The sequence below is a fragment of the Carex rostrata genome, chromosome 3, assembly GCF_964058835.1.
Source record: "Carex rostrata chromosome 3, lpCarRost1.2, whole genome shotgun sequence".
NCBI lineage: Eukaryota > Viridiplantae > Streptophyta > Magnoliopsida > Poales > Cyperaceae > Carex > Carex rostrata.
Window position 1 is genome coordinate 5,367,129 of NC_135920.1, and position 18,250 is coordinate 5,385,378.

Consider the following 18,250-nt stretch of genomic DNA (forward strand, 5'->3'; position numbering starts at 1 on the left):
ACTTAAATACACATTAGAAATCAATTATATAAAATTTTCATGTTGAGTATGGAGTCAATTTTATAGTATTTATAATATTTTATTTTAAGTTATAAAAAAATTATGTATAAATAAAAAAAATTGAAAATAAACAAGGGCAATTGAAGATCCGCGGTTGTACAATTGAACTACTTATAGAGACATTACTCGTCATATTTTCCCTTATTCAGGGTTAATTAATAATTCTGGGTCTTTTTTCGAGGCTATATAAATTCAGCCCTCAATAACAGCAAACCTGGATTAGTTTTTTTTTTGTTAATTTATTAAGAAAGATCTGAACTCCGTACGGATATTCGGATAATATATATTAAACTATATTGTATATATCTACTATTCAGATAAGTTTTTCAATAACAGCAAACCTGGATTAGTTTTTCAATAATATATATTAAACTATATTGTATATATCTACTATTCAGATAAGAATAATTAAAATTTAAAACCATATCCGTACGGATATTCGGATATTGGATATCCGTGTCACATTTTCGGATACGGATTCGGATAATATCCGATCCGTTTGCACCCCTACAGTGAAGTAGCTTAATCTTTAGATTTTAAATCGGAACCGTCCGATTTGAATCCGTAATAATCTATTTGAAGTGGAGCGAATACATCCCGAGAAATAAATTCGAATCACGAAGCAATTTCGAACAACGGATTCGAATTAGACGGTCTCAATCCAAAACTCAAAGATCGAGTTATTTAGGAGATCCGGACCCAGTTTGAGGGCGTTGACAATTTTACTTTTACCTGTGTCTGTGTGCTTTCCCCACAAAACATGGCTCCTTGTATTCCTCAAAAAATGAAAAAAAAGAAAGAGAAAAAAGGCCACAGGTCCTGGTAGCATAAAAGGTGAAATTTAATAGGGGTATTTGGATTTTGGAGCCCTGGATTGATTTTTTTTTTTTTAGAAATCATAAATAAAAAATAAAAATTTATCAAATCAACCTGGTTGTTTTGATTTTTATAAAAATCACAAAAATTAAGATATCATTTCAGTTTAATTTTTTTTAAACTAATATGTCATTTCAGTCAAGTCATTTTCTAGCTGTTGGATAAAACTTATGAAAAAACGGATTGATTATATCACATTAAAGCATTCTCTTAAAAAATTATCTGTTGTGTGATCTGATCCTTCTGCTCTTATTTTGGACGGATCAGACATGAAGAAACAGAGATTATTTTCATGGCATGAATAATAAGTTAATAACAAATACAGCAGCATGTAACATTTGCGTTAACCACCATAAATAATATTTTTATAATCTATCAAGCACGTATGCTTATATGCTACAGAAGCAAATTATAAAGAGGGATAATTTTTTTTACTTTTTACAGCCGGTTGATGAGGCGTAAATACTTTTGATCATAATTTGATGTAAACAATATACTTTATTTATAATTGATTATAAGATTCTTTTCTCTAATGTATTATACAAATGGCTTAGGTCGACATAGACACAATTATTAGTAAAGAAGCGTTTCACTAATATGTCAAGTGTGGTATCATTTATCAAAACATACGTTGGTTTTTGTTTATTTAAAAAAGAATCTCATGTTACTTTCACGCGACATGCGCTGACAGCTCAAATGTATTTGTCAAAAATATGGTATCATTCGATTTTATCCGGATCTGAATTCGAAAAATTACTCAAATCTGATTTGCATATGCAATTAAGACTATTTGTATTTGTATCTGTATCCAAAAATTATAACAGAAATAATACAATTTGATCACTAACTATTCGTATCTGATCCGTTTACATCTCTAAACTATAACAAATGTACTGTTTATTCTTAAACTGATTTATTAAACTGCATATAAATACTAGTAATTTATTACTTGTATGTTTTGACCGAAATTTTTAAATATATCATACTCGAAAAAATAATAAACCAAACAACCACGTTTTGTGGTTGTTTGGTTTATTTTTTTTTTGGGTATAGTATTTTTAAAAATTACCGATGTTGATGGCATAACATTGATATATAATTTTGTTGAGAAAGTAGAAGTAGAAGTAGAAGATACAGTTGGTTCAAAACAAGACGAAGTCGCACGATCATTGATACAATTGGTTCAAGATTTTATAGTTTTGTTTAATCATATATGCTTAGAAAGAATATTATCATGCTTGGGTTGATATATTTTACCGAATAATATAACATTATGAGATAATTAGTGATTATTGTTTTTGTTAACATGATATATGTTTTATAACCTATAAACTTATTCCGAAAAGTATTATGTCTAAATTTATAACTGAAAAAAATTATATTTGGATATTATAAGTCTTAATTTTTACCCACCGACCTAGATATCTCATATTTTGCGTGATCGACGTGTTCGGTGCTTATTCGGAGATAGCGCAGGGGGCAATATTATTTGAGCTTTGAGATCGTGCAGAATGTTGAGATTTCTCCAAAAGTCACGCAAAATATGAGATATATGACTTAGATGCGAATTGAAAACCAGCAGGACACGAGGCAACACATGGGAGTAACCAACAAAAAAAAAATGCAACAAAGTATGGATCATGATCATGAGCGGATCTAGATGCACTTGGTTGATCGCTTTTCCATTCTCAATCCGCGGTTTTGATCTCAAAACCATAGATTTAATTTCCGGTTCTACAAAATCGTGAATTTATTCTGCGGTTTTGAGAGAGCTAAAACAGTAGATTAAATTCTCTAAAACTGTAAGTTAAAATTATAGTTTGAAATTTTTTCAAAATTTTGTCAAACAAGATGTATAATTCGAAATTCATTATTTATTTTAAATATTAATAAAATAATTTGGGGTAAATCATGTATATAAAAATAACGAACTGTCAATAATGTAAAACCCCCACTAATAATGCTAAAATTGATGCTGAAGGATAACATGGTGAATAATATTAATGAACGTGTCTAAGACAAAATATATTAGACAATTATTAGACTACCTTATAAATTTTTGTTTATTCCAGTTGCAGCAATTGGTAGTTTTCTTTCTGGTCAAAATTGATATTTATTCATATTTTTATTGGGACTTTTGCTAAATAATTGCTGTTATCGTAGGGAAAAATTCGAGGGACACCGTCACACCGGACACCCATAGGCCATAGTTACTCCAAAACCAAAAGAGGTGCACGAACTGGGGCTGTATAAAAATAACCAGTACGATGTCAGAAAAGGTCAAAACCCAACAAACAAATTAACAAAACATCCTTGTTCATTCCTTTTCTCCTCGTTTTCCTCAGCTGGTCAATATCCTCTGCAGTATCGCATTGTTTGAGTTTAGCTCCCGACTGTCCGATCAAAATTGGGCCAATCCGGCCCCCCGTATGTAATGCACGGGATCTTTCAGGATTCATGCTTGTATGTAACTAACGGATAGGATCTAAAATCAAACGGTGCGTTAATGCAGAGCATATGAATTCTTCTATCGACAGTTCAACACTATAATAACACTATCCACACTTGCTCTTTTACCCTCTTCCAAACACCGACACGGAGACGCACCCAGATGCAATGAAGGATAACGACAAAGATTCGCTCCGATCGCCGTGTCCGCCGGTCACCGGAGCGGGAGGAGACGCGGTGGGTCTGTTCGGGAAGGGGAAGTACAAGGCCTGGGCTCTGGCGGCGATCCTCCTCCTCGCATTTTGGTCTATGCTCACCGGTACAGTAACCCTAAACTTCTCATCCCACCGCCATGGCCTCCTTCTCTTACCCGACGACCTCGTTGAAACTCCTCTTCGTGAAGATCTAGATGTGCTGGTAGTGTATTCTGTTCTAACCCAGTCGCAGTATCACACTTCTTTGATTAGTTCAGTTTTTCATGTTCATTTAAGACTGACATTAGCTTGAGCTTTCATCTACTCTTGAAAGTTCCTTCAGACCTCTCTGATAGCTAATATACACTTGAGCAAATATTACTGATATTCTTTTTTCTAATTGCTTAAATTAAGAGTAGACCTCGAGCAACTAAAAGATTTTTCGTTTTAATCGAATTCCATAGAGCGGAGGAGTACAATTGCCCAATAGAAGATGCAGAAATCAACAAGTTTAGGTGCTGAATGTAATTTCATTATAGGATTCAATTTACTTGCAATTGAACCATAACTCTTCTTTAATGAATGGGCTGTAAAAGCCTCTTTATAAAAAAAAATTGCAATTGAACCATAAAGCAGTGATTTTAAGGAACTTCTGTTTGCAATACTATGTAAAGGGTTGCTCTTCAAATGTCCTATTACAGTAATAGTTGGTACTGGATCTGTAACAGTTTAGTTACCACCTGGACTCAAAAGTTGCTTAAAATTTTGCATCAAATTTAGGTTTATCTGTTATAAAAATATGGTATCGGTTCATTGTGCTTGAAAATGTCCACTCTTTATACACCTTCCTATCTTTTTAAAATTATTGTTTAATGTAGTAAAGAAATGGCAGGAAATTGAGAACAGAGTGAAGCTGGTAAAGCGCATGTGGGATGCATACATGCACAGTGAGAGGGGCCCATTGCCCAGTTTCTGGCAGGAGGCATTTGAGGCTGCTTACGAGGATATCTCTGGAGATGATGAGCAGGCCCGCCAGGCAGCAATCTCAGAAATCGCTCGCATGTCTCTTCGCATGCTCAACCTTGACCCCCCTCCCAGTAATAACCTCAAGGTAATAACAACAACTAACTATTCTCTAATTCCTTTCTGCAAATGATATCGGTCTCCAATTCCTTTCTCCAATCCCTTTATGAACACCCAACACTCAAGGGCTCAATGGCGTGCTGCATTTTTTTTCATGCTTGCGTCTGATATCCAACCGTTGGTCTAGTACAATTAAAAGGGTATGCTTGACAGAATCAGACAATTCAGTCCTAATTAATTAACTTCGTTATTTGTCACTTGACTCAATTTTGTCTCTACAGCTTGGTAATACCAGCAAGCATATAGCCAAAAAAAGAAAAATGATAGTGCTACTTGCTAGTATGATAAGTGTTCTTTCACAAGTAGATTTATTTTAGTTGCTCAGTATTTGGATCGCACTGAGATGTTTGTTAGAAACTGTGAACATATTATTTCTGATTCAAAGCTATTCTAGGTATGAACTAGGAATAATTCAGATTTAATCAAATAATACAAACTTCATTTACAGTCATCATCAATATATTTACATATCTTGATTGCAGATTGGAGAGCAGGAGAACAAAGGGAGCAATAGAAATAAGGCCAGAAAGTCTGTGGCCTTGTATCAAAATTTGAACTAATTTATAATTATAGTAATTTTGTTGGTCCCTGATTTGGGGACCTTTTAGTATGCTGAACCAGAAAAATTAAATAGTTAATTTTTCTTCAAAAAGTTCAATTTGAGTTCTTTAATTTGCATAGTTGTTTTGTATATGCGCTACGGCTACCTGATTATAAATATATGTTGCAACGGAATGGCTGGGCCTGACCACTTGATTTCTCATATAAAGCAAATTTTGCTTGTGGTATTAGTTGCCAAGTTGAATTAAAAAGCGTTATAACTAGCCCAGAATTCAATCCTTCGTTAGTTAAGACCTAATTTTTGCCTTTCTTTCTCCTTTGACCAGGATCCGTTATCACTTCAAAACCCATAAAGTTACTCTAATTTCCTGTTTGGGTCAGATTTCATATGTGACCTGATTTAACCCCCACCAAGTCATGCATTTTTTTTGTTAATACTATAAACATGTAGTATTAGATGCTTCCGTATCATAAACAGATAATTGAGCCTCATGCATAGGACCAGAGTTTGGTGGTGAATTTGAGTTGTATGAAAGCCATCCGACTTGTCAACATTACCGGTCAAACCAAATTATACTATCTGCTATCCAAGCTAACAATGCCATGCTGTTTTACCGGATCGTCTGTACCTAAAATCTTGGTTGAGCCAAAATAATTAACTAGTCCCTTTTTTTTCCTTGCTAAACTTCAAACCTATGTTACCCGACACTTCCATATGGGCTTCGTATCCGTATCGGACACATATCGGATACCGACACACGTCCGATGCGGCCAGTTGATGTATCGACTTATGTGATGTATCCTTAACTCCTTGATACGGTTTCTGATACGTGATCATACTGTGGGATACGGCAGAATACAACACGCATGTTTAACTATACAAGGGGCACGGTCTCTGATACGTGACCATCTTGATTTCTCCTCCGTTTAGGGTTAGGTTATAGGTTTATTTCTTGATCTGGTTAGGTTACTGGCTTACTGAATTCCCTATCCTTTATTGACCTAAGTTGATGCATTAATACATTTCTTTAGCTTGATACTGGTATTAACATATAATTGTCAAGGAGTAGAACTAGGGTGCTCTTAAGCTCACCAAAGTTTTGGTGAGCTTAACTCTAAAACTCATCAAATCAATTTTAAATAACGAATCCGAACCGTTGAAACCCGCCTACCTTACGTGTGATGCATCTACATATGAAATTTTTAAACATTCGAATTAATTTAGTATAAAGTCAAGCAGTAAAAAAACGTTCAAAAAATGAATGCACTAAAATTAATTTATTAACCTTCTAATTTTGACCGCTCGACTTTATACTAAATTAATTTGAATGTTTAAAAATTTCACATGTAGATGCATCACACATAAGGTAGACGAGTTTCAACGGTTCGGATTTGTCATTTGAAATTAATTTTATAAGTTTTAGAGTTAAGCTTACCAAAACTTTAGTGAGCTTAAGAGCACCCTAGTTCTACTCATTGTCAAGTGACTGATATCATCTTTGAATTTTTTTTTATTTTAAATATTTGCTTTCAAATTCTTACAAAGGAATGGAAAATGACACCAAGTTCATATGGAACAGAGCTTATGTTAGAAGTATATATAATAATTCAAGTTGCATTTGCAATGAAATGTTTAAAATTTAAACTTTGAAATAATTAAGATATAATTTATTTAGTTTCAACCAATGTGCTGATCAGGTCAAGGTCCTATCCGGGTCCAGTCCAAGGTCCGGTCCAGGTCCTGTCCAAGATCCGGTCTGTTTTTTTTTTTCTTAAAAAATTTTTTTTTTTTTTGGTATTCTGGACAAGAATTCAAGAAATGGTCTGATGCTAATTGCTCTGGCGGCCTTTCAGAGGATCAATAGGCTTCATTTATTCAGAGGATCCAGATGCATTTATTGCAGGCTCAAATTTTACTTCCTGATAGGGAATTTGGTTTTCTATGTTTTATGTCAATAATTTCATTTAGTCAAAGCATGAACCGACCTTTATTGACCTAAGTTGATGCATTAATACACTTCTTTAGCTTGTTACTGGTATTAACATAGTATTGTCAAGTGACTGATATCATCTTTGAATTTTTATTTTATTTTAAATATTTGCTTTCAAATTCTTACAAAGGAATGGAAAATGACACCAAGTTCATATGGAACAGAGCTTATGTTAGAAGTATATATAATAATTCAAGTTGCATTTGCAAGGAAATGTTTAAAATTTTGAACTTTGAAATAATTGAGATATAATTTATTTAGTTTCAACCAATGTGCTGATCAGGTGGTTAGATCTTAGATACTTCATATAATATTTACAAAGCATGCTTTCCAGTTAGATATAAACCATTTTTATATAAGGTTAGAAACTTAGAATATTGGAGACTCCATTACTACTATTTAATCTCCATTTTAGTCTAAACTAGCAGCCCATAAGCACTTAAAAAGTAGAATTGAACAAAAATCTGAAGTAAGCCCAGCAGCCCAAAACCTTTAGTTTGTAAAAAAGGAGGAAGTTTAGGTGGAAAGAAGATTTTGTAAAAATGTTTGATTTTGTTCTTTGGAGGATAATTTACTGATCGATCCCAGTGCTGTTATGCTTTACTGAAAGAAGATTTAGTTTGTAAAAAAGTTTGATTTTGTTTTTTGGAGGATAGTTTACTGATCGATCCCGGTGCTGTTATGCTTTATTGGAAATGGTGGTTTTTGAATATTTGTATATTTGATTAAAAAGAACTTGATAGAAAGTCTGGAAAAAAAAATTGCAAATTCATTTTGTATTCACAATCTGATAACATTTATCTCTTTGTAGAATGCATTATCTCATAACAAAAACCCGTGGAATTTTTATTTGTCATAACTTAAAACCCCCAAGAAGTTCATAATTAACTATTAGGGATGAAGCATTACAGAACAATGTCATTTTCAAGCAACAGAAATTAAACTAATATCACATTCATCAAGCATTATCAATGCCATTATGAATTATAATTTGCAATCATATAATACAACAAGAACTAAATTAAGGACAATCTGACCCACCAAATAAAACAACGATCTGCATCACTAGAAATGTTATCTACTGTGGGATCATTTGCATCTCAAGTTCGGTAGAGAAATTAGGAGAAAGCCATACCATGTTCATGGGTGATGATGCATCGCACAAATTCTTAAAATATCTCACTTTCTGGTGTTTCATACGATATACGCCAACATCATGATATAAATCTTTTTCTTTACCCCTCATCTTATAAATATCATCATCGTCATTATGCCTGTAGTCTGCAAAGTAAATACAATTCCCCTTGCATCTAGGATAAACCCTTGAATCCAATGATAAGGAGTGGTTGTATCCTATAAACACCATATGATGGCCAAGGTTTTCCAGTAGGACACACGAGTGCCTCACATTCTTTGCATACTGCATTCCGGCTTCAGACTCGTACCTATGAAAGTACCCAGATATATTCTCTACCAACTTGAAAACCTCAAACCCACTAGTCCTTGCGCTTGTACTTTTTCTTATTGACCTCCACTGCTCTCTTGCAACAACAACCAATTCACCACATAAATCCACAAGAAAATATTTTGCTACGGGCCTATAACCCGGTTCTGCAACCATTGTCACCTTTGCAGGGCCAGCAATATCAATCTCAAAAACAGCACCCATGTAATTGATTGCATACAACTTACTATTGTGCATGATAATATCATGAAGGAACAGTGGAGAGATTTCAAGTCTCGTCCATTTTGAATCACCAATTCTACAAAAGCGAATTGTTTTAGAATCTGAGACTAGAGCAACAATAAGAAAACTACCTTGATAAGAACATACAATTACTTTCCTAATATACCAATAAGCAGTGGGGTCATCTTCAAGATTTGCAATTTCATAACTTGGAACAGTAGATAAATGTGGTAAGGGTATTTTCTTTCCTGTAAGAGGATTTAGCAAGTTAATTTGTGGGTCAGCATCAATGGTGTCAACTGTAACTAACCAACCTGCTCCAGACCCAACTATCCACTTATTACTCAATTCTGGCAAATTGAATCGGAATCTACCATATTTCTTTCGTTGGTTGAGACTGTAGAATTGATGTGTATTAGGACCATCAGAACCAGGATGTAGGAGCATTGGAAGAGGGCTTTTGTTGGGTACGAAATGGTGCATTGGAAGTTTGCAGTAGAGACTCATGTGAAACCCCAATGCAACATAGCGCCATGGCTTACACACAGCACTAAAGAAGACAACATCTACTGGTAAGTCTAGTCTTTTCATGATGTTGTCGACAATATCAATCTGAAGTTGAGACCACGAACCCCCTGTCAAATTAATTCTGCCCAAACACAACCAACCACAAAAGAAACAATTAATTGAATTGAATTGAATTAATTAATAAGGTATGTAGTTAACAAAGTACGATCAATCGAGATGCATGCATCGATCGATCGTACATCTTAATTAAACAAATAAACTGTAAGGCTGATAAATCCTTAATTTTGAGCTATTAGCCAAGAGGAGGGTTCAAATGCCTCCATGTTTTTGTGTCTCATTATGCCTCCATCTCTCTCCATCATTTTCAAAGTTCAAACAGTCGATCCGAACCGCTCAACTTAACCTCCATACTAAAATATGTTTGGAGACCAAATTTTATATTTTTAGAAATTTTTTTACTACTTTTTTAGGTAGGTACAAAATCAGTAAATCTGAACCATCTAAAAACAGTATTTTTGTACCTATCTAAACAAATAGTAAAAAAATTCCTAAAAATATAAAATTTGGTCTACAAACATATTTTAGTATAGAGGTTAGGTTGAGCGGTTCAGATCGACTGTTTGAACTTTGAAAATGATGGAGAGAGATGGAGGCATGATGGAGGCATTTGAACCCTCCTCATTAGCCAAAAGGGACCAAATAAGAGATTTGCTTGTAATCTAAAGTAAGGTACCCAAATTAAAATTATAGATTTTCAAAGAGAATCATGGATTAATAATTCAATAATTAAAATTAAACCTTGCTTGTTATATAATATAGGCATGCAATGCAATTATGAAAACAAATTAAAAGACCTGTATGGCCGTATCTGTATGGTTACAGTTATGGTTATATATCTCTATTCTATTATTAAGCACGTTGGGTGTCCGATCCGCCAACGGCTACGATTGAGAGATGAAACTTCGGATTTGATCTCAGCTCTCCAATTATATATTTTGTCTTCTTTTGATTAAATGCATTTGTTTTATGTATAGAAGTCTAAATTTAGTTAAAAACATATCCACCACATATGCTGCCACACGATATGTTACAATTAAAATTGAATAAATTCTGAAATTTAGCATATATTTATCCGTTTCCTTATTTTTTTTTGTTTCCATATTTCCCCTCTTCAATTAAGAAGACTCCACCTTCTATTTTCTTATTTATTATTTCCTTACTTCTTCGTTTCTATACGGATCACAATGAAAATCATTTTTTTTTATTTCCTTATTTCTCTTTCTTTGTTTCTATACATATTGGTGTGGGCAATTTAGAATATATTTCCGATATAAAATATATCAATGTGTGTGTGTTCTAAATTGTAAACAAAGAAGAATATAAATTGGAACGTGTGTGTAAATATATATTTTTCTTATAATATGTGTGTGTGTGTGTATCCTATACATACACACGATAACACTTTTTATTTATGTTTTTTGATATCATATTATATGTTGATATTGAATTGTTGTATGATATTTGATATTTGATTCGAATCGAGCAATTATTTGATATCATTGATACTTAAAAATAAAAAATCATCACATCATCAAATTGTTATCAGAGATCACGATTAAAGTTAATTAAAAATATATAATCATATAAATTTTCTATTAACATGTGTTTTAATTTTTAAATAATTATTATTTTCATTAATATATTTGTTTCTTATAATATGTTCCCGTTGCAACGCACGGATATGATACTAGTAACTAAATGATAGAGATAGATATCGGAGGTGAAATTGAAAGAGATCAAGAGAGAGATTAAGAGAGGACTTGAAAGAAAGTCCTGACCTTTTTCTTTTAGGAGCCATAGAGATATATAGAGAGAGCGAAGAGAGAGAGAGAGACGAGAACTAGGGGAGTTGCAACGGCGGCTTCGAGAGGAATAAATAGATGGGGTTCGATATATAGGGGACATGAATAGAAATATAGAATAGAAGAGAAGGACACGGACAGGCATTCCCCCAAATTTTTATTAAAATCAAAATAAAATATTAAATGTCTAAATCTACACATGTTTTAAACAAAATTCTAAATTTAACAAACCAATAAATAATTTTATTGGAAACAAACCCTATATCTAGTAACTTATTCACCATATTTCACATTGGAAATAGGAAATATGTGAAATCTTATTTTCAGTAAATAATTTACTGAAAATAGAATTTGTGACAAATAAAATTTGATTTGACATTTCGGCTCTATCAAATGATGTTAAATAATTTTTTTTTCAAAAAAGATGGATTATTTTACAATTTGAATGAATGCACCAGAAGAATCATGATATTTTCTTTATTTACTCGGTGACTTTTGAAATGGACTCAATAACTCAAAAAATCCAAAACATATAATTTTTTTATTACACTAATAAACAAAAAATATTTCATTTTTTCTTACAACCATAAAAAATAAGACTTGAAAAATGTTTATCCATGTTATTTGTCACTCTCTTTCTAATAAATTCAATTATATAATATTTCATATATTTATAAAGAAATATAAAAATATTTCTAATATTTCAATAAAAAAAATATCATAATATCCTCTATTTAATTAAATGTTTATCCATGTTATTTGCCGAGTTAGAGCTCAAGACACTCAAGGAGAAGATGAACAAGACCGAACGCAAAACCCTACCAAATTCTCATTACATTAGATCACATCAGTTTTTTTTTTTTTTCCAATATGATAAAAGTGATCTTTATTCCATCTGTACTAATTTAATAAAAAAAGAATTTAGGATAGTGCTCTTGTCTTCCTTCTACAAGTATAAACAATTGTGAAGGAGTGGTTTGGATACCCCTTTCATGGGAAACAGGGAAAGTACAAACTGTAATGTGAATTTTGGGAACATCTTTTATGTTGATGTGTTGTGCTTTTTGAGTTTTGATATTTACCAGGGCTATACTGCTGAGATGTCAAAGTTTCTGAATCCGTATCACCCCAGGTCCCTGAGGCGCAAGTCGAAAATCCGGACCGTTCTTTTAGCTTGGTGCAAATCCCAAAGCAGCTCTTACAGTCACAACAGAATTAATCTGGACTGTTACTTCTTTGAAGTTGTACCTCATGTACCTGGGCGGATACGCACTCAAAGTTTCTGACATGGTATTATACTGTTGATTGCTGAAGAAGACATCATGGCGTCATTTGCACGCCCTCGATCTTACTAATGGCTGCACCACTTGGGCCTTGGGCCTTGGTACAATCATGCATAGGCATAGCATTGAGGGGCTGAATCATTTCTACTGAAGACAATCAAGCAGGTATAGGTACAGATCAGAGGATTAACTTGTATTTTTTATAGCCTAAGGGTATTTCACCTCAAAAAAAAAAATGTATTTTTTATGACTAATGAATGCATTGAGTGATTGTTTCCCGCACTAAGGATAATTTAATTCATCCCGGAAGTTGCTAAGGGACAGGATTTACTGGTTTAATTGAGTGCCCTCGTTCCTATAATTAATATTCCAAACTCGACATTAGTTTTCATTTTGATTTTTGAGCACGTGATAAATATTTTCAACATAATTTTGTGAACAATCTTTTGCATTTCTTTCTCCTTTGACCAGGATCCGTTATCACTTCAAAACCCATCAAGTTACTATAATTTCCTGGTTGGGTCAGATTCCATATGTGACCTGATTTAACCCCCACCAAGTCATGTATTTTTTTTGTTAATACTAAAAACATGTAGTATTAGATGCTTCTGTATCATAAACAGATAATTGTGCCTCATGCTCAAGATGTCACGATCGGACCGGAGTTTGGTGGTGAATTTGAGTTGAATGAAACCCATCCGACTTGTCAACATTACCGCTCAAACCAAATTATGCTATCTGCTTAGCTAACAATGCCGTGCTGTTTTACCGGATCGTCTGGACCTTCTAAAATCTTGGTTGAGCCGAAATAATTAACGAGTCCCTTTTTTTTTTTCCTGGTAAACTTCAAGCAAAACCCAAGCTAGTCTAGTTTCAAAGATTCTGACTAGAAGATTATTAAATCCAGCATATCTCTTTAAGTCCATCACAATTGAAAATCGATACTGTTTTTTTTTTAATCAATAATGAAAACTTTTATCGGAGATATGAAGTGCATATAACTTTACTACTGGAACTAAATAATTATTTCAAAGAGTCAAATAAAGCCATGTTCAAGGGGAAATGGCTAATTTTTGCTTTAAAAAATATTTATTTGAATTAGAAAAGTGTTTATATATATATATATATCCTATAATGGGCGTGCAGGATTCTGCTAGACGAACAAAGGAATACTAAAATTAAAAGATACATTAGCTTGAGTTATGGGTTATATTTGGGTGCTGATACTACTACAATTAACTTTTATATTAACAGAACATTATCCAAAAATTACCTTTCTCTGTTTCTCAACTAAGAACCTTTGGGAAAAACACTTTCTAAACTAAGATTAGTAGTTGTTAAATAGGAGAAGGGAGAAATTATGATTAATGGAGAGAAAAAGAGGGGTAAACATTTTGACAGAGCAATTTTAATTCATGCAATGTATGAGTTATATGCAGCGTTGTTTTGACTCTATTATTTATGCAGTGCATTAATTAAAACTGCTCAAAGCTAAATATTGAGTCAACGAAGATTGTGCCTAGTAAAAAATAGAAATAAAGAAAAATAAAAATAAAAACATCGAATCATCACTTTAATTCTATGGGAAAAAGAAACCTAATTATGCCTTAATTGAGCATATATAAATGAAATATAATAAAAATAAAATAAAAATAAGAATAACTTTGAGTCCATATACAATATTATAAATCAAGTAGGGTTGATAAAATAGGCATAAGCTCAATATAACACATATAACACAATATATTAAGAAATGATAAAAATAATCATCCATACAACGTATGAGTTATATGCAGCGTTGTTTATGACTCTATTATTTATGCAGTGCATTAATTAAAACTGCTCATAGCTAAATATTGAGTCAACGAAGAGTGTTCTTAATTAGTAAAAAATAGAAATAAAGCAAAAAAAAAACCATCGAATCATCACTTTAATTCTATGGGAAAAAAAAAACCTAATTATGACCTAATTGAGCATATAAAAATAAAATATAATAAAAATATAATAAAAATATAATAAATAATAAGAATAACTCTGAGTCCATATACAATATTAAATCAAGTAGGGTTGATAAAATAGGCATAAGCTCAATATAACACATATAACACAATATATTAAGAAATAATAAAAATAATCATTCATGCAATGTATGAGTTATATGCAGCATTGTTTTTGACTCTATTATTTATGTAGTGCATTAATTAAAACTGTTCAGAGCTAAATATGGAGTCAATGAAGAGTGTGCTTAGTAAAAACTAGAAATAAAGCAAAAAAAAAAAAAAAAAAAACCCATCGAATCTTCACTTTAATTCTATGGGAAAAAAAAAAACCTAATTATGACCTAATTGAGCATATAAAAATAAAATAAATAATAAGAATAACTATGAGTCCATAGACAATATTAAATCAAGTAGGGTTGATAAAATAAGTATAAGCTCAATATAAAATTGGCATAAGCTCAATATAAGAATTAAATCATTGTGTAAATAGCCAAGCAAGTCAAATTTATCATGTGCTAGCTGGTTATATATAACTTTTCGCATCTCCATTCATTGTGTTTCTCTAATATTTTATAAATCTTAGTTGTGCATAGTGCTTCTTACAATCATGGCCGTGATTTTTCACATTATACTTGCGCTTCTTACAATCTTGGCGACCATACAAACTAGTTCATCTTCTGTAAAGGAATATGGAGAGTTCATTACATGGAACGACTTTTCAATATCGAATTCAAATTATACGTCTAAAGCTGTAAACCAAGCTCAGCGTGGGAGCCGCATGATAGTTGTGTCACAAGATGGCCAGGGCAACTCAGAAACGGTGCAAGGCGCCATAGACATGGTGTCAGATGGTAATTCAGAGCGAATCAAGATCTTAATCTACCCGGGGATTTATAGGCAAGTTCCTTTAATATTAATCTATTTTGAATTGTAAAAGCTTTTTAAAAGTTATTGATTTTTTTTCTGAGGAAAAATCTTTTTTATCAAGATTTTTTTTTTTCATTTTCTTGATAAACGAGGTTATGTGCATCAAGTTTCTGATGTAATGTCTTTTATTTGATTTATGTATTTATTCGTTACTTTTTTTCATTGTTATAATTTATCTTTACTTTTTATTATTGGAAAAGTCATGCTGAAATAAGACCAAATTAATTTCAAAGAAATAGTTGTTTATTAATTTCAAGACGACATCTATTATTTTGTTATTCTTATTAATACTTATTTAATTGTTGATTAATTCATTCAGAGAAAAGGTGATCATACCGATAACAAAGCCTTACATTTCCTTGATTGGAACCGGACAAGGAGATACTAAAATCACATGGAACTCAAAAGCTTCTGATCTTGACTCGACCGGGAATCCCATTGGCACATATAGCTCAGCCACTTTTGCAGTAGAAGCAGATTATTTCTGTGCAAAAGAGATTGTATTTGAGGTAATTCTATAATTAATTTGTCTTATGATGATGATGATGTTTCACCAAGAAGGTTAACTTACTTTTGTTTGGTAATTCTATGCTAAATAAGGCCAAGAGAATAATATTTTTGTTTGTTAAACTGACATAGTTAACTTATTTATTGTTAGAACTCTGCTCCAGTGGCAGTGCCGGGAGCAGAAGGGGAGCAAGCAGTGGCACTGAGGCTGTCCGGAGACAAAGCTATGCTGTACCGGAGCAAAATTTTGGGGACTCAAGATACACTATTTGATAACCAAGGGAGGCACTATTTCTTTCGCTGTTTTATCCAGGGATCGATTGATTTTATCTTTGGCAATGCTAAGTCTCTCTATCAGGTATTGCTTCATTCTATGACATTTTTCTGATATGATGTACTGTTTATAGCTTTTCTTTATCTTTTTAGTTTTAATTCTATTATAATGCAGCTGTCTCAGCTACTAAATATAGAATTATGTTGTTGTTAATTTACCTGTCCAATTTCATAGAGTAGATTTAAATGCTAGTAGATGCACGCTATTCTGTTACAGTTACTGATATGGACTAGCCGTTACTGGTACAGTTAATTTCAGTATATCATAATTTCTCATGCAATGTTGGTTATTACCTGTAACTCTATGCATCCAGTAATACCTTACTGGTACTGATTGGTTGGCTTTGAATCCTTTCTGGTACATAATTAGCCTCAACCTTGAACAATATTATTTAACTTGAGATTTGAAATTGGTGTAGGAGTGCACATTGAATGTGGTGACAACAAGTTATGGTGCAGTGGCTGCTTCACAGAGAGATTCTCCTACGGAAGACACAGGTTTCTCTTTTGTAAAGAGTCGGATTTTGGGGTCAGGAATGAATTATCTTGCCCGTGCATGGGGGAGATATTCTAGAGTTGTCTATGCCTATTGTAGGATAGATGGCATTGTTAGACCTGATGGATGGAGTGACTGGAATGATGTCTCTAGAAGAAGGTATGAATGCATTATCTTTTGCCAAACAACATTCATTTGCTCAGATTTGTAAAATACATGTCGAGTGTATGATTAGGCCAATATCACAAATTATTTTTTTCTTATGAAATGATTCATTCTTTTAAGCCCTTTAAACCAAAATAATATATATTTTTTTAATTATGTGGCACAGTACTGCATACTTTGGTGAGTATAGCTGCAGTGGGGCTGGTGCTGAGTTAGGGAATAGAGTAAGCTGGGCGAAATCCTTAACATATGAAGAGGCACAACCTTTCATGAGTCAAGGTTACATCAACGGAAATGAGTGGCTCATGTTGTAGTGTTCTCCAACTTAGGCTGCGTTGTATTATTGTATATATGGTCCGAAATTTTTATTTATACCATAATAAAAAAATAAATAAACCAAAACACCCAACAATATGGGGAATTCTACATTTATTCGGACCGCTAAGTAAATATGCGGCCCATTTATTGGGGGCTGCAGCTTGACTTAGAGGTCCCCAAAAATCCAAAAAATGCATTGTATTATGAAATATATTTTAGTTTTGAGGACCTCTAAGCCAATATGCGTCCCCCCCTCTCCTTAAATGGGCCGCAGATTCTCTTAGCGTCTCGGGTAAATGTGGAACCCATAATGTGGGGTGTTTTGGTTTATGTTTTTTTCGTGAAAGGGTATAATAAAAATTTCGGATATATCGTTCTCTCCAACTGCAATTGGCGCTAGGAGCAGAGTTCATATCTGCTATTTCTTTGAAAAGAAAATAAGGCCTTACTATTTTAGTTTGTACAGTAAGATTTAGAACAAACCGACCAAACTGACCCGGTTCAGAATTGAGGAGGGGCATTTATATGTGAATCTTGTATGTCCTTTCTTTTCCCAATCGTTCTGTTCTAATCTAGAACATTAGAATTTGTGGATGAACTTGAAAAGAGCATATTTGACCTCATAAATTGTTAAGAAAAGGAGAACAAGGCAATGGATGAGTTTGGTTACACACAAGCCGCTGAACAGAGAGACCAAGAAAGAGATGGTGTTAATAGACCTGAACATTGGGGCCTGCTTGTTAGAGTTAAATATCTTCCTAACTCAAGTTGGGACCGTTCGTCGGCTTCGAATACACAGACTTCAGTAACTCCCTGACTGGTGGACCTGACAGAGCAGAGCGATAACTGGAGAAGATGAAGAAAGCAAAAT

The 18,250-nt window shown here is 33.1% G+C and overlaps 2 protein-coding genes across 2 annotated transcripts; one reads left to right on the top strand and one right to left on the bottom strand.

Moving 5' to 3' along the window:
* The first annotated feature begins 3,492 nt into the window (after positions 1-3,492).
* On the top strand, positions 3,493-17,396 carry LOC144551093 (pectinesterase QRT1-like). The gene is made up of 7 exons (XM_078298901.1): positions 3,493-3,795; positions 12,840-12,846; positions 15,431-15,530; positions 15,880-16,069; positions 16,219-16,425; positions 16,820-17,055; positions 17,228-17,396. Exons 1-7 carry the CDS (start codon positions 3,553-3,555, stop codon positions 17,373-17,375), a joined length of 1,131 nt encoding a protein of 376 aa, XP_078155027.1. The 5' UTR covers positions 3,493-3,552; the 3' UTR covers positions 17,376-17,396.
* Positions 8,282-11,408, bottom strand: LOC144551906 (putative F-box protein At1g44080). Its single transcript, XM_078300007.1, has 2 exons — positions 11,327-11,408; positions 8,282-9,609 (listed from the first exon to the last, which is right to left on the bottom strand). The coding sequence occupies exons 1-2, from the start codon at positions 11,344-11,346 to the stop codon at positions 8,352-8,354; spliced, it is 1,278 nt and encodes a 425-aa protein (XP_078156133.1). The 5' UTR covers positions 11,347-11,408; the 3' UTR covers positions 8,282-8,351.
* Positions 17,397-18,250: the final 854 nt, after the last annotated feature.